This window comes from Blennius ocellaris (genome assembly GCF_963422515.1).
Source record: "Blennius ocellaris genome assembly, chromosome: 6".
Taxonomy (NCBI): Eukaryota; Metazoa; Chordata; class Actinopteri; order Blenniiformes; family Blenniidae; genus Blennius; species Blennius ocellaris.
This window is the reverse complement of record NC_137655.1, coordinates 16,753,992-16,778,607: the sequence shown is the minus strand read 5'-3', so window position 1 is coordinate 16,778,607 and position 24,616 is coordinate 16,753,992. Positions and strand designations below refer to the sequence as shown.

The 24,616-nt window shown below is 39.7% G+C and overlaps 3 protein-coding genes across 3 annotated transcripts; all 3 read right to left on the bottom strand.

The window, feature by feature from the left end:
- Nucleotides 1–1,476: 1,476 nt before the first annotated feature.
- On the bottom strand, nt 1,477–4,347 carry hoxd10a (homeobox D10a). The gene is made up of 2 exons (XM_080497730.1): nt 2,900–4,347; nt 1,477–2,102 (listed from the first exon to the last, which is right to left on the bottom strand). Exons 1-2 carry the CDS (start codon nt 3,648–3,650, stop codon nt 1,828–1,830), a joined length of 1,026 nt encoding a protein of 341 aa, XP_080353856.1. The 5' UTR covers nt 3,651–4,347; the 3' UTR covers nt 1,477–1,827.
- A 3,067-nt stretch (nt 4,348–7,414) lies between these two features.
- On the bottom strand, nt 7,415–9,303 carry hoxd11a (homeobox D11a). The gene is made up of 2 exons (XM_080497899.1): nt 8,688–9,303; nt 7,415–7,979 (listed from the first exon to the last, which is right to left on the bottom strand). Exons 1-2 carry the CDS (start codon nt 9,286–9,288, stop codon nt 7,744–7,746), a joined length of 837 nt encoding a protein of 278 aa, XP_080354025.1. The 5' UTR covers nt 9,289–9,303; the 3' UTR covers nt 7,415–7,743.
- Nucleotides 9,304–12,986: 3,683 nt separating this feature from the next.
- Nucleotides 12,987–15,567, bottom strand: hoxd12a (homeobox D12a; the record flags this gene model as incomplete). The annotated part of the gene is made up of 2 exons (XM_080498247.1): nt 12,987–14,486; nt 15,015–15,567. 2 exons carry the CDS (start codon nt 15,565–15,567, stop codon nt 14,248–14,250), a joined length of 792 nt encoding a protein of 263 aa, XP_080354373.1. The 3' UTR covers nt 12,987–14,247.
- Nucleotides 15,568–24,616: the final 9,049 nt, after the last annotated feature.

The window sequence follows — 24,616 nt, the reverse complement described above, 5'->3', positions numbered from 1 at the left end:
ATCAATCCTGCCCGTGCTTCTCCTCTTTTTTCCCCAGGTTTAATTTCGCTTTTCATTTCACAAATAATAAAAAGCCCCATCTGATGTGACTGGAGGGAGAACACGATCGCTCGAATAAAACGCATTTCCCCCTTCTTCTTTTTTTCTTTTTTTTGTAGTAGCAGGACGTTGCAACATACAAAAGAGGAATAAAACACTTTACCCCCCACTCAGTCTACCAATACAGATTCAGTGTGTTTTAATGCTCGAGAAAAGTCTTATAATATCGTCTTGATACCCACAATGCTTGTAAAATGGTTTATAGACTTACAGAGTCCTCGTAAAATAGATGTAATAACATGTTGTAAAATAACAGACGCCATTTCCGTTCACATTGCGCCGTATCCATTGTTAATATTTGGCCAGGAAACGTATTTTCTAGCCTGGTTTAATTTTTTAAGTTGATCCGGAAACCGCAGTTGTGAAATTATTGTATTCATTCAAAGGGGAGTAATAATGTATCAATAAATGTTTTATGGGGTGCGTGTGATTATACATGGCGTCAATAAAATAAAAAAGGCTTGGTGAAGTCCATCTGTGTATTGCTATCTGAGAGGCGTAATTCAAAAGTAATATCATCTATATGTTCCTTTTTTTTCGGCGTGACAGGGTTTACATTTTTACTCATTATGAAGTGGGTCGTTGATCGAAACGTCAGAATTTCAGATCAGCGGTTTGTTTCTCTATCACAACTCTGAAGATTAAATCTGGGACAAATTCTCAACATTATCTGTGTTGACTACAAGTAGTCGCTTAAACCTTCTAATTACTCGTCCCAAACGTATTTTTGACCATGGGGGTTTAGAAACAGGCCTCGAGACGAGAGCAAACGTCAACGTTTATTTGCATTTTTTCCCCCTGCAGATTTTGAAGGCGACGACAGAGAGCGATTACGTTTGTGTTTGCAGGTTATTTTCTCCATTTTCTTTTCAGTCAATTTTTACAAATCACGAAGCTTTTGTCTTACGGGGCTGTGCAATATTTGCTATAAGTGCTGATTTAAAACTGTGAACAGAATACTGTTTATTTTCAAGTTTAATCTCAGACGTGCATTGAGAAATGTATTTACAGCCTAATTTTAAACACAAATCAGAACGATTTTCTTTATCGTGGAATGCAATAACTAAACATTCAGCTTTTCCTATTTTTTCCCCACGCCGTGACCATTTTAAAGAATATTTTAGACGTCGAAACTTAATAACACTACGGAATTTCGCTCAAACATACACAACTGTCATAATTAAGAATACGCTACCAGAGACTTTTTAGGACATACAACACGATTCTTTCACAATATATTTATTGCAAGATACATGCCACAAACATGCAATAGATTCACAGATTAACATCGCTTTTTCCACCACTTTAAAGCCCATAGAAACATCTCGCCATTGAGCAAATGGCTTGCACTTACTGCAAAACAAACGTTGCACGATATATACGACAATGAATGTTCTTTCATGGCTGAAATCAAGAGTAACTCGTCCATGTCTTTTTGGGGCAGAGAGGAGGAGAAGGGGCTCCTCTCCAATAATTTAAGACCAAAAAAAAAAAAAAAAGTGTTACCCTGTGATGAAACAAACAAACAAACAAAAAAAAGAACAAACAAATACACGACACCACGCTACTTATACTAAGATCAGCATATACAGTCACAGTTTCGTTGAAATTTCAGATCAAAACGTCCAATGCCACTAAAGCATCAAACTAAACGTGAGAGAGACAGAAGAGAGAGGGGAGAAAAAAAAGAAAAGTTAAGGACAGCTGAAGCTCTGGCGCATGCAAAGCTCACGAAAAGGTGAGGTTTGAGGTCAGTTCACGGATGCGGTTTTCCCTGTTCATTTTCTTCAGTTTCATCCTGCGGTTTTGAAACCAGATTTTGACCTGCCTGTCGGTCAGGTTGACGCTCCTGCTGATCTCTAGGCGGCGCTCTCGGGTCAGGTACATATTGAACAGAAACTCCTTCTCCAACTCCAAGGTCTGGTGCTTTGTGTAGGGGCACCGTTTCTTTCTGCCACTTTTTGCTGTTAACCAGTTGCTTCTTAACGTGTCACTCTTGCATTCTGTGGAGATTCAGATCAGAAACAACAAACATGTGAGCGACGCCATCAGCTTGTAAGAAGAAGGGGAGAAGAAGAAAAAAACAACAACACACCTCATCTGCTACTTTTGGATTTCACCTCTGGGAAATAACACATAATCTAAACCTTTTCCCTGAATGACTAAAATGCAGGGGATGTTATTAGTCACGTACATGCCACTACTAATAAAGACAAAGATTAAATCAAACCCCAACTGATCAAGACGCACAACAGGAACACATCTTTACTCCTTGAAAAAAAAAGAAAAAAGAAAATGAACTCCAAATCGGTTATTTTTATGGCAACTTAAAATCAATCAACATGCAACTGTTATTTAGATGTTGGAAATCATCATTGAAATCGATTTCAAGTGCAATTTCTCTGCAATTTTCACCGCAATGAACATTACGCACTGATGTGGTGCATGGGAATTTTTAATTATTAAACTTACCACTTCCACATAGCACAGATGGTATCATTATTAGTGCAGTTCATGTCAACTTCTGAAAACCGTGCAAAGCCAAATGAAGTAACAGAATGTAAAAAAAAATAAAAAATGTTTGCCAACTTTAAATGTAAATACCTATAAGCGAATGGAGATGCAGGGTGCATGCTGCATGGTAAAACCATTCTGTATTGCCTATTACTGCAACCTGAGAAAGACTCTCATTAAACATTACGACTTTAGGGTTGTTTGTGTTTTATACTTGGTTTTATGATGCTGGAGCTTTCTCAGCACAGCGCCACAAGATAAAAGCTTTCCTTTGTAGCCAACCCACCTTTCCCTCCCTTCTGGAGCAGCTCGGGACTGGACACTGGGGCTTCCAGGGAGCAGCTTTTTTCCTCCGAGCTGGACTTGAGTTCGGGGCTCTCCGCGGGGACCGGTGTCCTCGAGCTCTCGGGGTTTTGCGGGACGTCCTCGATTTTCTTTTCCACCTCTACAAAATTAGAGGACACCGTGGAGGACTGCGGTTTGGGGGTGACCCGGCTCAGTTGCATCAGGGTCGGGTTCGGACTCGGCGGCGGCTCATGGCAGTAGTTCTCCTGGTGCTTCCCGTTGGCATAAGTTTGGCTCAGCCTGAAGTAGCCCGGGACCGGGATCTCGGGACCGTCCACCGGACACGACTCCGGGATGACGTTAGAATATGCGGGGACCTCTGGCGAGCTGACTTTCTGCACTCTCTTATCGGAGTACATGCAGCAGTTACTCTCTTCCTTTATGCTCTGTGAAAATGTGCAGTTTGACATCTGACTGGGCGCCTCTATCCTGCAGGGTCTGCTCGGATCAGTCCAGTTATCTAGCTGAGGTATGTACGAGTGGACGTTCATGCCCATATTTTGGTGGTTGACCTCCCCTCTTTTGCCAAAAGACGGCAGGAGTCCACAGGTTTGCATTCCGTAAGTTCCCATTTCTGAGCCGGACGGCATGTACATGTTGCTGCTGGAGTAAAAGCTGTCCGTCCTGCACGCGCCAATTAAAGAGTCCACTAGAAACGTGTTGGCCGCAGGAGAGCTACTGGGAAAGGACATTTTTGGGGGCTTAAGTTCTTTAGAGGAGAGAGATGTCCTTTGTAAGCTGACATATCTAGGAAAAACAATCTGTAAGTCAGGATGCCTCCGGACCACATGACAAACCCACCAATGAGATTTGAAAATGGCCTTGAGACGCAGCCTCCTCTTCCCTGCACGCGGCAGCACTGCGGATGCAGACGTGGTCAACAGCGACACCTACAACACGGACTTGAAATTGGTTTTGCAGAGTCGCGCAGGAGCATCGCTGGACTTTAAAAAAAAAAAAAAACAGCCCATGATCAATAAAAGTGAGATGATTACGTTTAAAGACTCTTTGGATCGCAACCACAAACGTTTTACCTTCATCTGGATCACAACTATTTGACCACCAGCTCCCTGCTAAATGTTTTGTATGAGTAAAACCCTCAAGAATGTAAATGTATTTTCTTTTCCCTTTTTTTGCGTCAGGTTGAAACAGATAGTGTGTGAGTGTGTGTGTGTGTGTGTGTGTGTGTGCGTGCGTGCGTGTGCGCGTGTGCGTGTCAGAACGTGAAACGCAGCCTCCAAGCAGCACAGGCGACAACTGCAGACTGTTTTCGAAGATGTAAGCGGCTCCAGTGAATAAGGTGTTATTTTTATTCACACTGACCCTCATCAAGACTCCGAGCCCACCAACGACGGAGCCCACTGTCACTGTGTCTGCACACACCGTTTCAATTACATGTCTCACTTAAAATAAAATAAAAAAGCTGAGAGGATCCATAAAGATATGTATCCAAAAGAAATGTACTTTACTATCTGTATTAAAAGAAAGATTTGGTTTCAAGTCTGGGTAATTTTGTTTTTGTTTTGTTTTTTGCACATTTACATAATTTTCTTACGTGTTTGTTGTTTAACTAAAGCAGCTCTAAAACTTTCGACATCTTGACCACTTTACACGCAAACCATAGATTTTAATATATTAAACACAAAATACTGAATAGAATTTCAAATTTGGAGCTATGCATGCACGAAGGTCGCCATTACCATTTAAAAAGATACACGGCTTGTTTATAGCAAAACTACCATTTATTCCCCTTTAAGATCATAAAACATGCCTTTTCTTGGTTTTTTTTTTCTTTCTAAAATGCGTATTTTAAAATCGAGCTTTGAAATGGTCCTGTTGAAGGTGGCGATGTGCGGATTCTGCGGGATAATTTGTTAAGTGCCTCATTGTTTTAGTGTGCAGGGAAGGCAAACGTCTACAAGACAAAGAGAGTAAGTAGAAACAGACATACAGTCCCTGAAAACATCCACGATGAAGGAAAAGAAAAAACAAGTTAGACCGAAATAATGACAAAAACGGGCCTTAAAAAATACAAAATTCCCAAATAGTTCCTGGAAATTTGTTAATCGTCTAAGCTCATTTACAAAAATGTAAAAGGCATGTGTGTGCCTGAGATGTGTGGATACTCAGATAGGTTATTTAAAGGCTCTCCGATATTTATAGTTGGTTGTAAACACGTGATATGCAAATCATCGCACCGTCAATACAGCCAAAAATATACAGTCACGTCCATGAACGCGGATATGTTATTTAAAAAATATTCAAATCAGACATGAGACACCACGTATTTACTTTTCCCCTCTTTTGTTTTAATGGTCATGTGTTTATTAATGACACGTGCATGAATTTAACATTTGGGATATTTCAATATACTGTGAAAACAAACCATTTACCGTGGGGTTATATTATTGAGGTAAAATCAACAATTAATACATACATACATACATACATAAATACAAAATATACACACAACGTTGTGTTGAATGATGTCAACAAGGATTTAAAAAAATATATGTTTATGTATAGCTAATGGTCCACGGAAACATGTATTGCTAATAATAATAATAATAATAATAATAATAATAATAATAATAATAATAATAATAATAATAATCATAATAGTAATCATAATAATCATAATCATAATAATAATAAAAAAGGAATTAGCAGGTATTTTATACAGGATTGTACATACAATGCAAAAAAATTATTTCAAGCAAAACCAAGTCTGAACCTATTGGAAGTGTATCTGGAGTGGAGATGGATTTATTCTTTACAAATCAGCCTTTCTTAGGTCGAGGACTGTATAAAAGTACTTACATTGCTGCAAATTAAAACGAAAGCGAACAGAAAGCATATTCATATTATTTCTAACGACGCATAATTGAGTTTAGCCTGTAGACATGTATCACTGACCATGGGTTTATACAGTCTGAAGATATCATTTTCTCAAATTTAACAGGACAAAGACAAAGAGCATACTGTTGGTGTTTACCGTGTCACTTTCAACAGGAATAAACTGGACATGAAACTGTAACTTGAATAGGAGTCACATCAATACAGAACCAACGAAATAATAATGTCTATCAAGATTAGCTGTGGTCTCATTTTCTGAAACTGGTAGTGGCAGGCTTGGGTTAAATCTGGTGATATATATAGATGCATTTTTTTGTGGGGGGGGCGAGGGGGAAGGGGGGATTTCATCATGAAAACAGAAAATACATTTTGCTGAAAGCACATCTCCGTTCGATGGAGCGTGACAAGTAATAATTACAATAGAATATAAACATGTCTGCTGAAGGGATTATTATTCTTCCAGGCTGACTCATTTTCATGCAGGGTAGATGTTAAATTGGCTGAACTGTGCATTTCCACAGGCAACCCAAACTGAAAGTCTGCCCTCATGTGGATACAGCGAGAATCAAAGCGAAATGCCCCACACAGTTGGTAATGCAATTTCACTGCAGGACAAGATGACAGACCAGCTGAACGCTTAATGAAACCTCACTTTTCTAATAGCCTTTTTGGGAAATAAGTGCATGTGTGATCCATCACAAATGAAATCAGCATGAACCCCTCTGTAAAGTTCTTTTTTTTTTTACTAACATGGGACGCCGAAATAAGAAATTAGATTTTCGCTGTACATACTTGGGAAAAAAAAAAGAGAGAGAAAACTACTGCATCACATGATTTATCAATAAAACAAATATTTGTGTGGAAATGTATTTAGTTATTCTCTCCTCTTGCTGGTACGAAAAACAACAGAAAGAACTCAAACAGTGTGTCATTCATGATTTCAATTATCGCAAAGCCAGCCAAGCTGCACATCATCTGCATTAAAGACGAAGAGGCATTCAGTCAATACTCCTCCATACAGCAGATCTGGAAGCGCTCGAGGAAATACAACACTCGTTTTTTTTGTTTTTTTTTACACTACTAAATAAGATAAACTTGAAACGTACCCATCCTCCATATGGCGGTCCTCGTTAGAATATATTCCACTGTTATCCAGTAAATACTGACAACACAAGCGTTCCCGTGATGCTAAAGGGAGCTAAATATGGATGGGATGAAATCTGTGGAGTTCTCCATGCTTTTCTGGCCTGGAGTTAAAGTACTTTAGGACAGGAAGGAGAATTGGTCCTCATGTGGTCTGGGGGTTGGGACTCCAAAGTCCAATAGCCCCCTATTTAGACATTTACAGCTACTTTTATTATACCGTCTAGACGGTTCAAGGTTTAGTAAACAATCCAGCGTTTCAAAGCAAAGGAAATAACCGGACCATACAAGCCTGCAAGCGCCAAATTTCTCCATTGACGAATCTTCAAAAAAAAAAGAAAAAAAAAAGAAGAAATCCCCTTGTGTCTAATTTGATTGCGTCCATGTGATCGTTCCAGGGACTATGGTGCATTTGTCTTTATTTTATTTCACATCACGACGTACAAGTCATGCGTCTTACAAATGTACACACAAGGAAGTATCCTACACATATTCTATTTAACATGTTCAAAGCACAGCTCGCAGTTTGCGGCAAAATCTACTGCCAATAACGGGATAATAAGCGAATACAAATAAATAGTTGGAGGAATTATTGCAAAATAAAAAAAAAAAATGGCACCTTCAATACCATGATTTTTTTTTGTCAAATTAATGTTTTAAAAATACAAATCAGAAATCAAACGTGAGACCAGTCTTAAATTTGTAGCTGCTATTTATCCCGCGCGCGCGCGTGTGTGTGAAAGAGTGCGTGTCTGTGCGTGTCTGTGATTGTGTGGATGTGAGGCATCAGAATAAAGGATTTCCAGTGAAATACTGAAGGCGATCACGATTCAACTTTTTCTCCTTCATTCTTCTATTCTGAAACCAAATCTTCACCTGCCGATCAGTCAGGTTTAACATCCTGGAGAGCTGAAGTCGCTTCTCTTTGTTAATGTACACGTTGAAGAAAAACTCTCGTTCAAGTTCTCGGATTTGGTATTTGGAGTAGGGACACCTCTTCTTCCTGGACTTGGTGGATGAACCTGTGTGTGGAGGAAAACGTCAGAGACAATATTGGAAGTGCACCACCAATTCACAAAATTAAAACTTGAGGTGTCGTTAAGGCGCTGCATGTCTACTTGATTGTTTGATTGTTTGTTTTTTTTTGTTTGTTGGCGCGTTAAGGCCCGACTCTGTGACACACACACACACACACACACACACACACACACACACACACACACACACACACACACACACACACACACACACACACACACACACACACACACACACACACACACATGTCTGCGTAAAGAGCACAGACACATTTTCATTGAAATAACCTCACATTGCACTGATTTCTATGGAAATGTTGCCCCATGGAGTCTGTTGTAATAAAGGTCTGTATTTCCTCAAAGTATCCTCACATCTGCACAGTCAGAGCTCACACACGAAGGACTGACAAACGATTTCTAATTCTATTTAATCCCATATCTGTACAAAACAAATTCAGCAGCACAGTTTCAGAGGACTCGGGGAAACCTTTAACTATGGTTACTTAACGGTTTCCCATTGTAAATACCTTTACAACCGTAAAGTAGATCTTATTGGGATATAAAAGCTTTTGCATGCTTATAAAGAGGCATATAACCCTGGACGGCGGTGGCGGCGGACACTGTGCAGTCCTGACACCCGGATGTCTGAGCTGCACACCTTTGATCCGACACAAATGGAGAAAAGTGTCTTACTTTGTTGGTTGCTCTTGTCGCCGCAGTTGGAGGACGAGTCCTCGTCGACGCTCCCGGTCGGGTCGGCGTTGTGCTGCTCCAGTCTGGTTAAAGCCTGGTCGTTATTGGCGGCATCACCGGGCACGGCAGAGTCTGTCTTTTGTTTTGGGGGCTCTGCGTTGGGCTTGTCCGAGTTGGGAGTGTCAAAAAATTGGTCGAAGCCCTGGGGAAGAACCCCATTCCGGCCGACACTGGTGAAGAAATTGCACGGCGAGCTCGTCCCCCCGTGGTGGCCGTACAAGGACTCATTTTTGAATATCACATCCGCCCTGCTGCCCGAGGACTGGATCAAGTCCCGATGCATTATCTCGTCCGTTGAGTAGTAAGACGCGTAATTGCCCCTGTAGTGCCATTTGGGATGGTCCAGTCCATAATCCCTGAAAGCGACTTCTCGAACAGGTTGGACTTGGGTTATGTTTGGAGAATATGGAAAATTAACCTGACACGAAGTGGTCTGCGGTAAAAAGGAGGAGACTGATGTAAAATCGGGCGTCGAAACGTAATAAGTACAGCTCGGTAAAAACATATTTGACGCACAGCCGCGATCATCGTATTCCGTCATATCTCTTCTTCCCCTTTCCTCTTTGCCACAGAGGAAAGGAATTGGCAGCTTGACTGTGTTAAACTTTGTCCATCTATAGCACCACAGGCGTGTGGAAAGACCCCGCCAGGGAGAAAAAATCGGAAACGTAGGCAGACCTGCAATACATCTTGATCGATTCTTGAGGTAATTGTGTCATGTGATCCAGCAAAGAAATTACCATACATCAATATCAGTCATTAAAAACTGTCCGGAGAAACTCATGTGAGCGCATGCAAGACACTCCATTGGCTCCCTGGCTGCAGAGGGAACTCCTCTCCAGCCTGCTTGCCCTATGGCTCACGGAAAAAAGAAATTTGTGAACCATCGCTGGAATATTTAATTGAAAGCTTTACAGCAACATCATCCTCATCGTGTAATGAAGTGTAATGACACCCACACATGCTCTCCGCCTCGGTAAATGAGCGCACTTTGGAGCAGGCATTGTGCGTTTGTATCAACAGTTAGAAAATATCAAAGTTGACCACTTCACTTAATGAAGGGCTTGAAGAGAAAAGCAACAGGGCCACCGTGCCTGCACATGCTGCACAATTAAACTCGAAGCCTCCGGAATTATACGCGATTCATCAAGTCTGCCTTTATGCGAATAAATTTTAAGCTTCATTGCGTATAATCACTGCGCACTATAATGGTTGGAGCACAATTAAATACACACAAACAAGCGCCAGAAGGAAATAATTTCGAATTCATTGTCAAATGTATGCTTCTGGGCCTGGATCAGGGTGCAAAAAAAAAAAAAGAAAAAAAAAAAAGAAAAGCTTAGAAACCGCACAACAAATTACAAACCACCTCGAAATGTGTTGTATGGAATATTGTGTATATCCAATTACAGAATAACCAAACCACTCCGAGTTTGCCTCCACTTTGCATGAAAATGCCAAATGATTTGTTGCCTGTGTTGCATTTTGAAGTTGAATATTCGGTGCAGACGGCTGCGTTTGGAAACAGCCAAATGAAAGAGGCCTGCATGGTTTACCATTGCAAAGCTAAAGGCAGGCAGGCAGGCAAAAAAAATAAATGTAATTCAACAAATCCAGAAGTCAATTGCAAACATGAATCACAAAAGCACATCCCGCATTGCCAAGTCCAAAACAACTGGCTTTGACCGTCTGTGGTCTAGGTGATGTCCACCAAGCATTCGCCAACAAACCTCTGAAGCCAAATCATTTTATTGCACGAAGGCAGCCATGCTTGCAGTGTTTGTCTCCTTCTCGGTGGGGAAAACCAACTTGAAATACTGGCATACGTACACCTCGCAGTCGAGCCTCCACCAATAATTTAATGTGAGTATATACTTGCGTCTTTTAATATTATTATTCTTTATTTTCACAACGTGTTTGAGCATTTCTGTTTATTCCAGTTTTTGCTGCACTGATGAGCTACGCTATGGGTTTTTTTTTTTTTTTTTTTTAATTACAAAACAAAACAAAGAACTAAATGAAACAGAAAAGAAAGTGACTTTGCAAAGTAAATCAGCTTCATTTTGAATGCCAGTAAATTGTGGTTAAGGACGAGGAGATACTTCACAGCTTCCCACGCAGTGTGCCTTTAGCTTAAAGGCAACTCGTTTTATTGTTATTGGGGGTAAAATCAAGCTCACTGGTCCGTTTCTCTGTCTTCAACCTCACTACAATTCAGTGAACTCCCCTCATGCATTTTACCATGTAGATCTGTATTTATGGACGGAAAATGGCCCCAAAATGCGCGTTTTGAAACAAACTACTTAGGTTAACCTAAAAGAAAGGATTGCATTTTTCAATCCTTTTGCACTTGCAACTATACTAAAAGTGAAACTTTAATTGAAGATACCCTCGTATGAATCTAAAATACTTAAACTAAAAAAGAGGAAAAAGTTATGACCACTTGTTGCACATCGGTTAATATAAGTGTTAGTTTTGGGTTCGATATTTGATTTTATTGACGAAAAATAATACAAAAAACGAGCTATTTCTAAAATTATGATTATTATTATTATTATTATTATTATTATTATTATTATTATTATTATTATTATTATTATTATTATTATTATTATATTTGCGCACAAAACCATTTCATTAGAGTCGCAGCATTACGCATGATCTTGATACGCCATCAAAGTTGCTAACTTCAATATGTATTATTTAAAATTCAACTACAGGTTCTGAAGGACCAAAATAATAAAGTAGAAGCCGCCTTGTTGCTGAGCCTGTTTTGTTTGCGTATCAAAATAGGTTAAAAGTTAATAATCTAACAAAGACGCACGAGTAACCGCTTCAAAATGTTGTAAGCTGCTTTAAACAATAATATAAGTGAAAACCGGTTTCTGTACAATCACAAACAACTATTTTTCAACCCCATATATTGGGAAGTTGCAATGTACAGCCTACTAACTTGACCTTAACTTTGTTTGGGCACCCCCACCATCTTTAGAAGCTGGAGCTATCTGAAGCTTTCTGGCAGTAAACCAATCAAACAACAAATACTATAGGAAAACGCTGCGTGCCGGGTGGGGAGAAAATCCATTGTGGGAGTCCAAAATAGCAATTTCAGTCAATAGTCGTGAAACATGTTGCACTGCGTAAAGCTGCAGACTCCAAGAAGAGTTGGAGAGGCCGTGCAGCCACAGATGCGTCTATAAACACAGCACTAACTTAAATAGTGGAAACACGAGACGCAACAGAACACGTTTATAAACGATGCATTCCGATAGGGTGCACGCGGTCTTTAAAACATACGATTGCCTAGACAAAGAAATGCAAGAATCGTTCATAAAGAAACCTTTTTCCTCTTTTCTTACACATTGGATTCGAAAAATTGGAATTTTCCTTAATGCTCCACTGCGGCGCTACAAAAACACATTAGGGATGCACCTGATAATGATGTCACGAGCCTATGCGTGCCTTCAAGTATGGTCTTCTAAAATTAGACTGACCACTAGAGAAGTGTAAACTTAAACTTTGTCACTCCTGAGCTTGGGAAATGTTTTGGTAAATATAAACAAGGACCCAGTTACATGGTGCCATACCACAAGCCTCAACATAATGACCACTGACGAGTTCCCGTCCATTAACGTCCGAGCTGAACGTTATATCGCTGCAACGTTTAGTACATATGAGTTTTGAATTACGCCAACTCCATTTGGTCAAAGCCACAATAACCTCTTCCTGACATGTGGAGATTTTTATTGTGAGTGAGAGCTGCTCCTTCTGCTGCTGTGCTGCGCACTGAGAGGAGAAATTACGCGGAGAAGAGAGGCGGGTGGTTTGATGCAGTCGAGGACGTTTAATTTCAAATTGAGAGGACTACTGTCACCCAAAGCGCTGTTCATAATTTCTCTGGTACAAAAACAAGCACACACACGCACACGCACACACTCACACACAAAAACTATACAGCCAGTCTAAAATGAGAATCTTTCGTGAGAAAGGTAATCCGGTCTCTCTCACCTCTGCAGGCATGACTATCGAGGAAGGAAACCATCTCGACTTCTATTTTCAAATCAGCAGTAAAACCTGATGAGACATTTGTGTCCTCTCAATATCTCTCCATAAATATAATTATAACCATCTGAGCAGCGCCACGCATGGGTGTGAACTGCACGAGGCCTGTTACTTTGAATATTATCGATGAAGATTACAAAATATTTAACGTGACGAGGAATAACTCGTTACAAACCGTTTTCAATGTATCTTTATTTACAAATGCATTCATCTTTACACCGCGTCCACTTTACAAAATCTCTTATTCCGCGGATGTAAAGATGACTGGTCCGATTTTCATTGTGCACATCAATAACATGCTTTCTTAGATCAACTTAAAGACAGTCCAAAGCCAAACTTAATATACGTTTATTGGGTATTTGTAAATTTGTCCATCAATAGTGACTGGCGCAACTGTGATTGCTCAGATTGCATCTCTAGTATTTGCGATTGCACGAGTTGTCCATTTTTTTTGTGGCAATACAGCGGTCAAGCAAGAGCAATCCACGCTTAATCTACAACAGATATAATGCTTTTTTTTTTTTTTTTTAAGTTACACCATCAGAAATGTTCACATCCACAAACTCACTTGTTTTGCAGGCTTTACGTAAACACGTCGCACAAATGACACGCGCCGGACGCGGCTTTGTAGAACATAAGCGATGTGATATTACAAATTTTGGACAGTTTTACAATAAAACAGGGAAAATACATATAATTAAATAACAACAATTAGAAAAATGACATGCAGGTATAATATGTTGAAGTACTTGTGAAGTTTAATCCATCCGTAAACATGAACTTGACTGTTTGCTTCCACTTTACGCAAACGCTAAAAGGGCAGGCCGCAATGCGGAAAACCCCCCAAAATGCATCGGTCGGTTCAAACATATCTTATATTTACGTTGGATGAAAAATAAGTTGGGTAGAAGATGAATTCATATCTGCTATTGCAAACAGAACCTCTGGCCTATAGCATTTGGACGCCCTCACCGCTCCAGATTGGGGGATGAAATACTATTTATTTAATTTACCATCTTGTAATGTTAGGTTTCTATCATTACAAATAGTGTTGAAACTTCTGTGGCTGGATAAAACTGTGACGGATTTTGTTTTATTTAATTTTTACATTTAACCAAAAGAAAGAAAGAAAAAAAATCTCCCATAACCTATAGACAAAGTGCTTTTATTTTAATGACTTAACCTGACCACAAAACATATGGGCAGATGGAAAATCAGGTCTCTCGTCATTATAAATGCAGCAATTCATTCATTCTATTAAAAAAAAACACCAACCAAGCATATGTCACAGCACAATCCGACCAGTGATTAGGGAACTGCCACAAAATAACTGGGGAAACAAGTGGGTAACATACAAGTCATTTCTAGCTGAGATGGTTGGGAGCAAATTCAGTTCTGGTGCTGATGCGCTGCTGGTCACGATCAAGTCCAAAGGTCATCAGTACGCGGAGAAAGCTTGCTCGCGCATCATCAGTCGTTTCTTCTTCATCCTGCGATTCTGAAACCATATTTTCACTTGTTGGTCGCTCAGCTCTAGTCTGTCTGAGAGCTCCTTCCGTTTTTGTCTGTTGATGAATTCATTCATCATAAATTCATTCTCAAGTTCAGCCAGCTGCGGCTTGGAGTAGGGCTTTCTCTTCTTTCTTGTTTTCACTTGTGACGAGCACCACGGGGCACCTAGAGGAGGGAAGAGCCAGAAACACGTTTTTTTGGGGGGGGTTTGGTTTTTTTTTTTGGTTTTTTTTACATCAACAGTGAATCCAAGAACAGTCAGATTTAAGGAACAGACAGAGAATATAAGTCCCCACTGACCACAGTGTGACATATGAATAAATGCAAGCAGATGTTAATGCCATCATAATGAACAAAAGGTACAACCACTGCGGTTGAATATAAGAAAATAAGCTTCATACAATACGACAATAGTAGAATGCTATTGTGGCAAATTAGAACGCTAATTATACGGCAGTAAATTGACCAAAAAATCAAAAGCCTTGTGCTCTTTATATTTAATACTAAATTCACTAAGGATATCGGGAGAATTACTCGGGAACTGATTATCATTTTTGAATCTTTAAAACAAGACAGATCATTGCAGATAAAGAATTGACAACTATTTAAAAACAAATCTATTCAGTCTCAATACTGGACACCTATACAAAACGCAAGAACATAAGAGAAAGTATTATTCGTAGGCCATTTAACCTTGATCAAAAGTCGTCCTGGAGCACGTGTCACTTGGGGGCGCGTGGATGGAGTTGTGCTCCTGTTTGGATCCGTTCGCACTCAGTGAACCTGCTGAATCCGGGTCAAGCTGAGCCGCGGATCCCTGAGAGCGGCTCTCCAGATCTGAGTATCCGCGGATCCCGTGCTCCCCGGCGTACACCTCCTGCTGCCTGCCTGCCTCCTCTGTCTTGTGGCTGGTGTCCTGAAAGCACCGAGCCGTCTCCTCCAAATGCGCCTTGACGTGGCCGCCGGAGGAGTTGGTATTTATAGATACCGAGTTGGACAGGAACGGTGGACAGTAGCCTCCAAAGGCGCGGCTCTGTGGTGGTGCTGCTGGTCCAGACGCGCACGAACTTGAGGAAGTCCAGGGGAGCGTGCACACCTCTCTCCTATTGTAAGGGAGCTGATGCAGCCCGGGTATGTGGGCTCCATTACCGCGCAAGTTGGAGAAATACAGCGATTCAGGGGGCGCAAAATTCAATAGCGAACTAACATAGCCGGGATTTAAAGGATTCCGCTCACACATTTCCATGGAGCTTTCCTCAAACGCTTCTTGCAAGCGTTTTAGCAACTCCTGAAGAATAAAGGCAAGGTAATTGTTGATTTGTTAATACAGCGTCACGTGATATGCAAAATATGTTGTTCCGCCCCACCCTTGCTACCAATGCTGCAAAGCAAAATACTCCATGAGGACATATTTTGGTATTGAGTGGGTGGGAGGGGGAACTTATATCAGATAAACGTTTAGTTTCTGGCGATCATAAAGAGGAAAAATGTCAAAAATATCCTGAGGATATTTGTCGACTGTCAGTGTCACGAGAATCTCGTGGAAAACACATGAGGAGGGTTTTTTTTTTCATTTTTTTTTTTTCATTTCACTGTGTTGGTTGTGGCATGAGGTACAAAAAGGTGACTGTGTGGACTGACAGCACATGATGCAACAAACACAGAGATAGAAACGCAACACTGGACACGTTTTTGGGCTTCATGATACACCTTCAGTGAAGAAATAGAAATATGATAGACAGACAGACAGATAGATAGATAGATAGATAGATAGATAGATAGATAGATAGATAGATAGATAGACAGACAGACAGACAGACAGACAGACAGATAGATAGATAGATAGATAGATAGATAGATAGATAGATAGATAGATAGATAGATAGATAGATAGATAGATAGATAGATACTACAAGCTCTCATATTTAAGATTCAAACATATTAGCCTTAAGATCCTGGTGTTGCCTGCCTCCCATAACCGCAGAACTGTGTGCAACTTATCTAACAAAGACATAATTAAATAAATCCATATGTAAACAGGATAGACTTTTACATGACACTATTCCAAAGTATGAAATTGGTAATATCCCTTTACCCTTTTCTCGAAAAATACTTCTCGATTTGTACAAAACGGTCGGCATACTTGCACGCGCAAAACACGCTTTTACGCGCAGTGTGGGTGAACCCAATCTCTTCGTATTAATAAAAAGGTGAATTAAACTTTGCCAATTAGGATCTTATCTGTTGGCAGGATGTAACATATACAATAAGCGTCCCTCAATAAATGCCGTATTCACACCTGCTGCAGATGTAACCTTAAAAAGAAAATCTACATTACGCACACACACACACACACACACACACACACACACACACACACACACACACACACACACACACACACACACACACACACACACACACACACACACACACACACACACACACACACACACACACACACACCTTTACATTTAGTATCGCCAACATGAAAAAAGCTGAATTCTGAGATCAAAAAGTGAGCAGACTCCAGTCAGATGATCAAGGTGTTCCGCTTGTCACCAATGCATGCTTGTATATTTCACTGTACTGTGATATTTATTGAATAAATACTCCATATATGTTCGCATACAACCTAGAATCGTGACTAGTATTTGTCGCAGCCCTCCAATGGTCCCGTTAAACAACAAGCCCATTGTTTGGAATAAAAACAAAGCACATTATGAGGCCTACATTAGATTTATTTTTTATGATGTGAATGATTTTGTCTTGAGTCCCCATGAAATCTCCCACTGACCGCACTTGGTAGGGGAAAAAAAACTGTGTTGTAGAATTCAAACACGTTGAAACTGAACACCGAGAGCAGCTGCTGGTGTTTCACTGGGTCTCCAAATGATATAATACTGAGTCACTGCTCCATTTTATAGCTGCTGATCACATTGGACGTATGAACACTTGAAAAAAAAATCATAGCGACACGCAAAGCTCAGACCGCGGTCAACTGGGCTTCTTCTGGTCTGGAGACCACCCAAAGAAAATCACACAACAGTAAAAAAACAAAAGTCCAGTTCAAACAGCAAGAAAACCTGCAGTGTATTTTTTTTTTTTTCATTTCAGCTGTTGCGATTGTGATCCAATAGGTGGCAGTACACATGTTATGTACAGTCCTTTCCTTTGCCATGTTGTGCTCTCTTCCATTCCTTTTTCTTTTCCACTTTGATAACATCTGATTTTAATCACGGGAGGATTGCTTCTTGCTCAATAACACAATAATGTATCGTATGTATGTATAAATATATATAGAAATACAAAAAAATAAGAAACCATAACATTTGGAAGATAACAAATCTGGAAACACGGACGCGCGTGCTCTACGAAAGCGCATTAAAATAAGCGGGGGAAAGCAACAAAAAGTATAGAATAACTTAAAATAAAATAATGATCACTTTGTGATGATGAATGCTTCTGTTCCAGAGGTGTGTGCTTATTGCACATTTGTATTTCAAAACACCTGCCAAGTTCAATCAAACCCTGATAGCTATTTTAATAATAACATTTGATAACATTTGTTTATTTCTGTTATCACACGGAACACACTAGTTCAAATAAAAGTATTCTGATACACATTATTATCCATATAACAAATATAAATTACATATATTTCATTACCACTGCACTTGTTTTGATGTAGTTACTTTCTAATATTTGAAAACAGTATTAAGACATTTTGAATATAACATTGAACCATTGAGGTTGTTTCTATAACTTTAATGTAACTTTCGTTAATTAAAGGTCACAGTCAAAATTCATACTTGTGTGCGTTTTATTTCTATTTAGCACTTTTTTCTCTGTGAAAGTCATACAAATATTACGTGCGAACTCGCAAACAAGAATAAAAACTTTCCAACAACAAAAAGAAAAGAAAATGAAAATGAAAATGAAAAGAAACCCAAAAGGTTTGTGAATGCGGAAAACGTAGAAAAGAACAATCTTTCGGTCTTGTGATTTTAAAGGGTCCTGTGTGCAAAATAACGATTTTAAACCGGCCTTGTAAATATTATTATCGTTTTTATTTCATAAGGTGAAGTTTAATTCTAAACGTGCGGAACTCAAACACCGTAGAATGAAAACGCTTGTAGATTGGGGGTATTTCCTACCATAGGGGGGGTTTAATGTTGACATTATATGAAGGACGTCTCTATGTGAACTTGAGCCTCTTGGGCTTCAGCTCTTCGTCGCAAACAAGCTCCCTATTAGAAAATTAGGGGAAGTTTTAGTGTTTCGTTTTAGTGCCGTTTACTGCTCTCGGTCCTCCGTGTTTAGGGCGTCAGGAGCCAAATTGAGGAACTTCAGGCTGGTTGTTTTCCAGGCCCTTTGAAGGAAGCCATCCGCCGTCCATTGTCCTTGGTAATAAACTTGCTGCTTCCCTCGTTCAAGTTCCCCGAGCTCACAAACGCCGCAGCCTTCAAATCTCACAGGGTGGAAATCTCTGCGGCGTTTTCAGCCAGAACGGTCCGTGTTGGAACTCTTTGATTTCTTTTATTAATATATCTCATAGACCGTCGTCTTGCCACAGATTTTTATATCGTCCTTGTGTGAAATGGAGGCGTCAGGTCAGGAGAAAACGCACGGCGCTGCAACATGAGCGCAATAGAAAAATATATATATATTTTCTGACTCACGAAAGAAACATTTGGGAACATTTGAAATGTTAGTGTGCCATAAGAATTATAAAATGTAATAGACGAGAACTAACCGTTCCTCAGAGGTTTCGTACAGACCATAGGGAACTCCTTTTTTTGTGTGTGTAGTCTTATTTAAGCTGCAGCCACGGAGAGAATCGTTTACTAGACACACTGACAAAACTGCCCCCCCCCCCCCATTGGATCAAAATGAGGAATGAAATCTCTTTTCTCTTCTTTTTTTTCTGATGCTGCAATCATTTGGACAAGTTCACGGCTGTAACGACACGGAGTCACCTCAAGTAAACACACACACACACACACACACACACACACACACACACACACACACACACACACACACACACACACACACACACACACACACACACACACACACACACACACACAAGCTTTTAGAATACAAGTTTAATATCTTGTCTCAGATTGAAGCTGAATGTTATGTAATACATGTTTCCACTTTACATTGGAAAAACAACGAAGCATATGTTTTGGAAAAAAAAAATATTTTATGTGTCACCATGATATACCAGGGTCACCTTTTCTATTTCACGTTTAATCGAACTGTACGTCCCATCGAGCAGCACAAAGTTACAATAACACGACAGCAGGACCCATGAATCCAGAAGAATAAAACAGCATATATATGAAGCTCCTCAGATTTCTCAAGATGTCCCCGACTATAGATATGAGCGTTTCCAGCCCCTCTCTTTCCAAATTATTCAACGACTAGTGACCAAAGAAGGCAGTTTATTTTTTCCTAAATACGACTGAGACATTCAGTTGAAAAGAGCCTTCTTTGGGAGACGCGTAATGTCACCGATGCGTCTCCCAATATGAACATTGTCAAAGGTAAACTGTAACTGCATATTTAATCCATCGAGTCAAAAGCTATAGAAAACATTAAGCCCACGACAAGAAAAACAAGCACTGGAGAAGAAATTGTGCCACAATATTGTGGTTCAGCGTCAAATAACTGGTCGGCAAAAAAAAGGGATTTTAAGAAAGAAAAGAAAAAGAAACAGCGGCTCCCCGTTCCTGATGCTTCATCAAATATTGTAGTTCATCTTAGGTGTGCCTGTTATAATTGAAACTGCGACTTGAGCACGGCGTTTTAAAATGACTCGGTCAGATAATAACTATTTCCTATTATTAAATGCAGGAAACATCAGCAGCGATACTGATCAGGCATAATCAGGAACGAGACGTGTGAAGAAGGTCAACTTGAGCTGCACAGTTTTACAGTTCAACTGGTTGGAAACGGACAGGGTGTATTATTTAAATCATAGATTAATATACAACCTTTACGATGGAGTTAACGTGGTTATTTCCTATTCTTGACATGATTTTTTTTCTTCTTCTGTTTGGAAAATCTCACCAACCATGTTAACCTGAAACATCTGCAGAAGAGAGGAAAAACAGCATCATCACGTCAGCTATTTGAGATTTTTTTTTTGTTTGTTTTTTTCCTGTAAGACCATGTGAGTCATGCAGCAATGCGCCATATAGCCTGTTGGTCTCCCGCTGAGAGGATATGGCCTTCAAACATGCTTGGTTGCAAGAAAAGGAAGAGGCTGCGTCTTGGGTGCATTGACAAGAGCACCCCACTAGATGGCGGTATCACTCAAGGAAAGACGTAAAACAGACGCAGGCGGTTGTTGTGACAGTGGCTGTCAGTGAAGCCGCAGGGGGACTGTGGCTTCATTCAGCTCCGCGAGAACTGCTTCAGTTCACTTGCTATTGTACTTGAACGTGCAAATGTAGTTTTGGTTCCAAATGGATTCTCTTATAGTGAATAAGTTGAGCCGTTATGTCCCCCCCTTCTATCTAAAATGCTAAATGGGTCACGCTGCTGATTTCCTAAATGACGAGAGTTTCAAAGCAAAATACCGCATTGATGGACAGACGTCGTGAAAACAATATGGAAAAGTTGTATAAAGCACAATAACTGTTTTTTCTTTTTGTTAATTTGTAGATATTTAAGGACAAAGTATTCTTCTCAACAGCAGATTCAATTCAATTTACATGTTTTCACTATGAGCGCATTTATTCTGCAATATTCTAAATACAAATTACAACAGTGAACAAATGCTGATATAAAACAGAACATTTTGTATCTAAAAACGAAGTTGTGACAATATAGATCAAAATATTTGAATATTAATTCAAACTTAGGGCCCACTCAGCAATAACTTTTGATTTTAGAAGTTAAATAAAAGAAGAGTATTACCGTCAAATGTCAGTACATTTGAATTGAACAGTCATTTGAGTAAGTGCGGTTCATAATAAGTTATTAGTTATACAATGTTTGCACGTTTCCTATGATGCATGTGACACAAACCTTATTCAAAAGTGCAATTCAAGTACAAAAAGAAGATGAATCAACTTCATGAATATAATATCATTTTAAAGGGAACGTGGTACAGTTAAGAGTAAATGACAAACCTTTTCTTTTCTCTTTTCAACCACTGTAGATGTGTCTTCTGAATGTTTATAAGCACCAACCGCATGCGTTAGTTGTAAAAGAAGAAAAAAAAACTGCCCACCTCTACTCTTGTCCAAGCAGAAGCAGCCTGTTGGGAGTTAGTTGGCTGAGCCGTTGTCACTCTGCTGAGGTCAAGTCAACAAGTCACGAAATCTGGACTTCAGCGTCATCAGCCAACACTTTCAAGGCAGATGGTCACTGTGATGGATATCAACTGCAAGTAAGTTTCATTTGTTGGTTGAATTACAAAATAACCTGAGATTTACAACAACGCACCACGCATGTCAGTAAATAGACACGAGTGTTGTCCAGAAAACGGTCCAGAAAACTGATATAATGTGTATTTCATTGTTTATTTATACTTTTGTTTTTACCTCCTCACGTTATTACTCAACTTAAATCAGCAGAATTAGATCAGACAACTTCAATCAGAAGAAAAAGAAAGGAAGAAGGAATGTCACGGGTTGATGCATATATGTTCATGTCTTTTTCATGGGAACATGAACGATTATTGAAAGAATCGTTATTATGTTAGCTCATGATGTCAATATGTTATTCCTCTGCACTGCACTGCATTGGACGTTTTCTTAAGATGATCTGAAAAAGGGATTTCACTAAAGGTGAGATTCGGACCAACGGACAAGTTTTCTCTGATTTATCTCTCTGAAGAAATTGTTCTAGAAGACCGTTTGAACTGGTGGTGATTTATATTTCGTTTCGGTATGAAACACACACACACTGCAGCTGGGATGTATCAACAACTTCACCATCGGACTGAATTAATAATGGCTTCTATAGATCTGAATAGAATAATATTATTTCTTGACTCTTGTAGTAGTGTGCTCTTCGCGTTTTCCATTGTTGTAAAGATGTATTTATTGTAATGGAATTGCTGAGTTGTTAAGTTGATAACCTTTCTTTGACAAACTTCTATTTTTACTATTATCAATTTCTTTTATCATGATATTTGCCTTGAATTTGTAATTCTATTCATTTTATTCACCCAGTGTCAGAAACGTGAGGACAAATGTCAGCAGTGGAAGTGAAGTGAGATTGTTTTCAAACTGGAAGTTCAACCGTTTCACTTCTTTCGGCTGCAGTTCCACTAATGTCCACTAGAGGAACACCAAGCCCATCAAATGCTGACTGTATCCCCTTAATCCTCCAGCAAGAGCCCCAGCTTCAAATAGTTACCATGTTGTGCTGTGGATTATTCATTCATTTGTATGCTTTAACAAAGGACACGTGAAATATACGAGAGGAAAAAAAAACGTTTTGTACGAGTGACAGGTGTCTTTACACAACAACATTTCACTCTGGATGCTCAGCAGAGCAGACAGAAGCCTCTCAGACTTTCTTTCCTATCCACACTCAGAGCTCCCATGTTGTTTTTTTGTTTTTTCAAATGTTTTGGTACAGCGTATGTATTCTGTGTCAGACTTTACCTCTACTTCTTGACACTTAGCTCCTTCAGCCTCCCGCGCCTTTGTGCCTCGGGAGGGTTTCTCTGCTTACCGGATGGTTAATCCCGCTTCCAAAGAGATGTTGAACTCTCTCTGAGGTCTCTGAGCAGGTATCTGATTGATATCGAATCAAGTCTCTCATCAAGCCCGTTCTCGCTTAATTCTTTATTCAATTCCACGTGAACCGTTTTGTTCTGTCTGATAATCCTGCTTTGGGTTTCGTAAGCCACCATCAGCCCCTGAACGCTCGAGCATGTATTCAACGCACCGTGAGCCAAGTGACGCGGTCGAGCATAACCTTCAAGAGTGTTGCTGATTTGTAATTATAATCAATCATCGTTATTATGTCTGCTTTCTGTAGTTGTTGTTATTTTAGGGTTTCAAACTTAATCATATGTTAATTATCATGTATGAATAATTTTTAGAGACCTTTTTGAACTTGATGCTGCTTTTGTTGTTAAATGTATGTAAGTCACACGGTATCAGTAAACTCAAGCTGAATAAAATGGACTACTGTCATTTTGAATTTGCACCTCGATGGCCGAGCTATTTTCTCTTCTTATTCATATTCACCGTTTTCAAATGTCATGAAACCTTCCTTGGCGTATTTCACTCACATCCTTCTATTCTTATGGTATTTGGATGTCCTTCAATAACGTTGCGTCTAGTTTCCTTTCAGAAAGATTCATGGCACACGAAAACAGACAACTTCTCTCCCAAAGTAAAATGCTCATAATGCACAAACATCAGATCACAAACTACACACACACACACACACACACACACACACACACACACGAACACACACACGAACACACACACACACACACACACACACACACACACACACACACACACACACACACACACACACACACACACACACACACACACACACACACACACACACACAAATCACATCTGATTTCACCCTGTCATCAGCATTGTGGGTTATACCTGCGGGCACAAGCATTTATGAGAAAGGAAAGGCTTCACAGAACTCTTTGGCAAACTCCAGCGCACATTGTGTACCATTCCATGTGCGTGCAGCCTATTGTGAAGGTTAACAAACACTGCATGTGGTGGCTCAGCATGGCCAAGACAAATAAAAGTCAAAGTCAAGAAACAAAATAGAAGAAAAAAAAAGAAGTGTCAGCGTGCATTAGGAGTCTTAAATGGATCACCTATACACTTTATGGCTTTGTCCTATACTGTAACAACTACAAATTCATATTTATAGACTCCAAATGTTCAGACACGTGTATTGGTACATTTCCTGGGGTTGAGTCTTGTTCTCAGTGCAGCTGCAGACTTCAAATCCAGACCTGAACACATGCGTCTGTGCCATGAACCGGATCCTGAAAAAAAAAGAAGAAAAAAAGCTTGAGAACCACCTCAAGTGGAAGACTTGAGGTGGTTGAAGTGAAAGAATGGGATCATGACTAATATCTGGTGTTGTATTTCAATAATTATCACTGAAATTAAAAATAAATAAATAAATAAAGGGATATGAGTTGACCAAAGGAGCGATAGTCTGAAGCAATAAAGTTAACAATTTTCATGAAACACGCTTAAAAGAAGATAATGCTGTCATCTGAGCGTGCTTTCTCCATCTGACGTAGCAGATCAAAAATATGAAAAACT

Excerpts from the sequence above, each read along its gene's own strand:
- hoxd10a (XM_080497730.1), bottom strand. The coding sequence starts at position 3,650 with ATGTCCTTTCCCAGTAGCTCTCCTGCGGCCAACACGTTTCTAGTGGAC. Across the intron at positions 2,103-2,899 it reads GCTCCAGAAGGGAGGGAAAG|AATGCAAGAGTGACACGTTA; the intron begins GTGGGTTGGCTA and ends GAATCTCCACAG.
- hoxd11a (XM_080497899.1), bottom strand. The coding sequence starts at position 9,288 with ATGACGGAATACGATGATCGCGGCTGTGCGTCAAATATGTTTTTACCG. Across the intron at positions 7,980-8,687 it reads CGACAAGAGCAACCAACAAA|GTTCATCCACCAAGTCCAGG; the intron begins GTAAGACACTTT and ends CTCCACACACAG.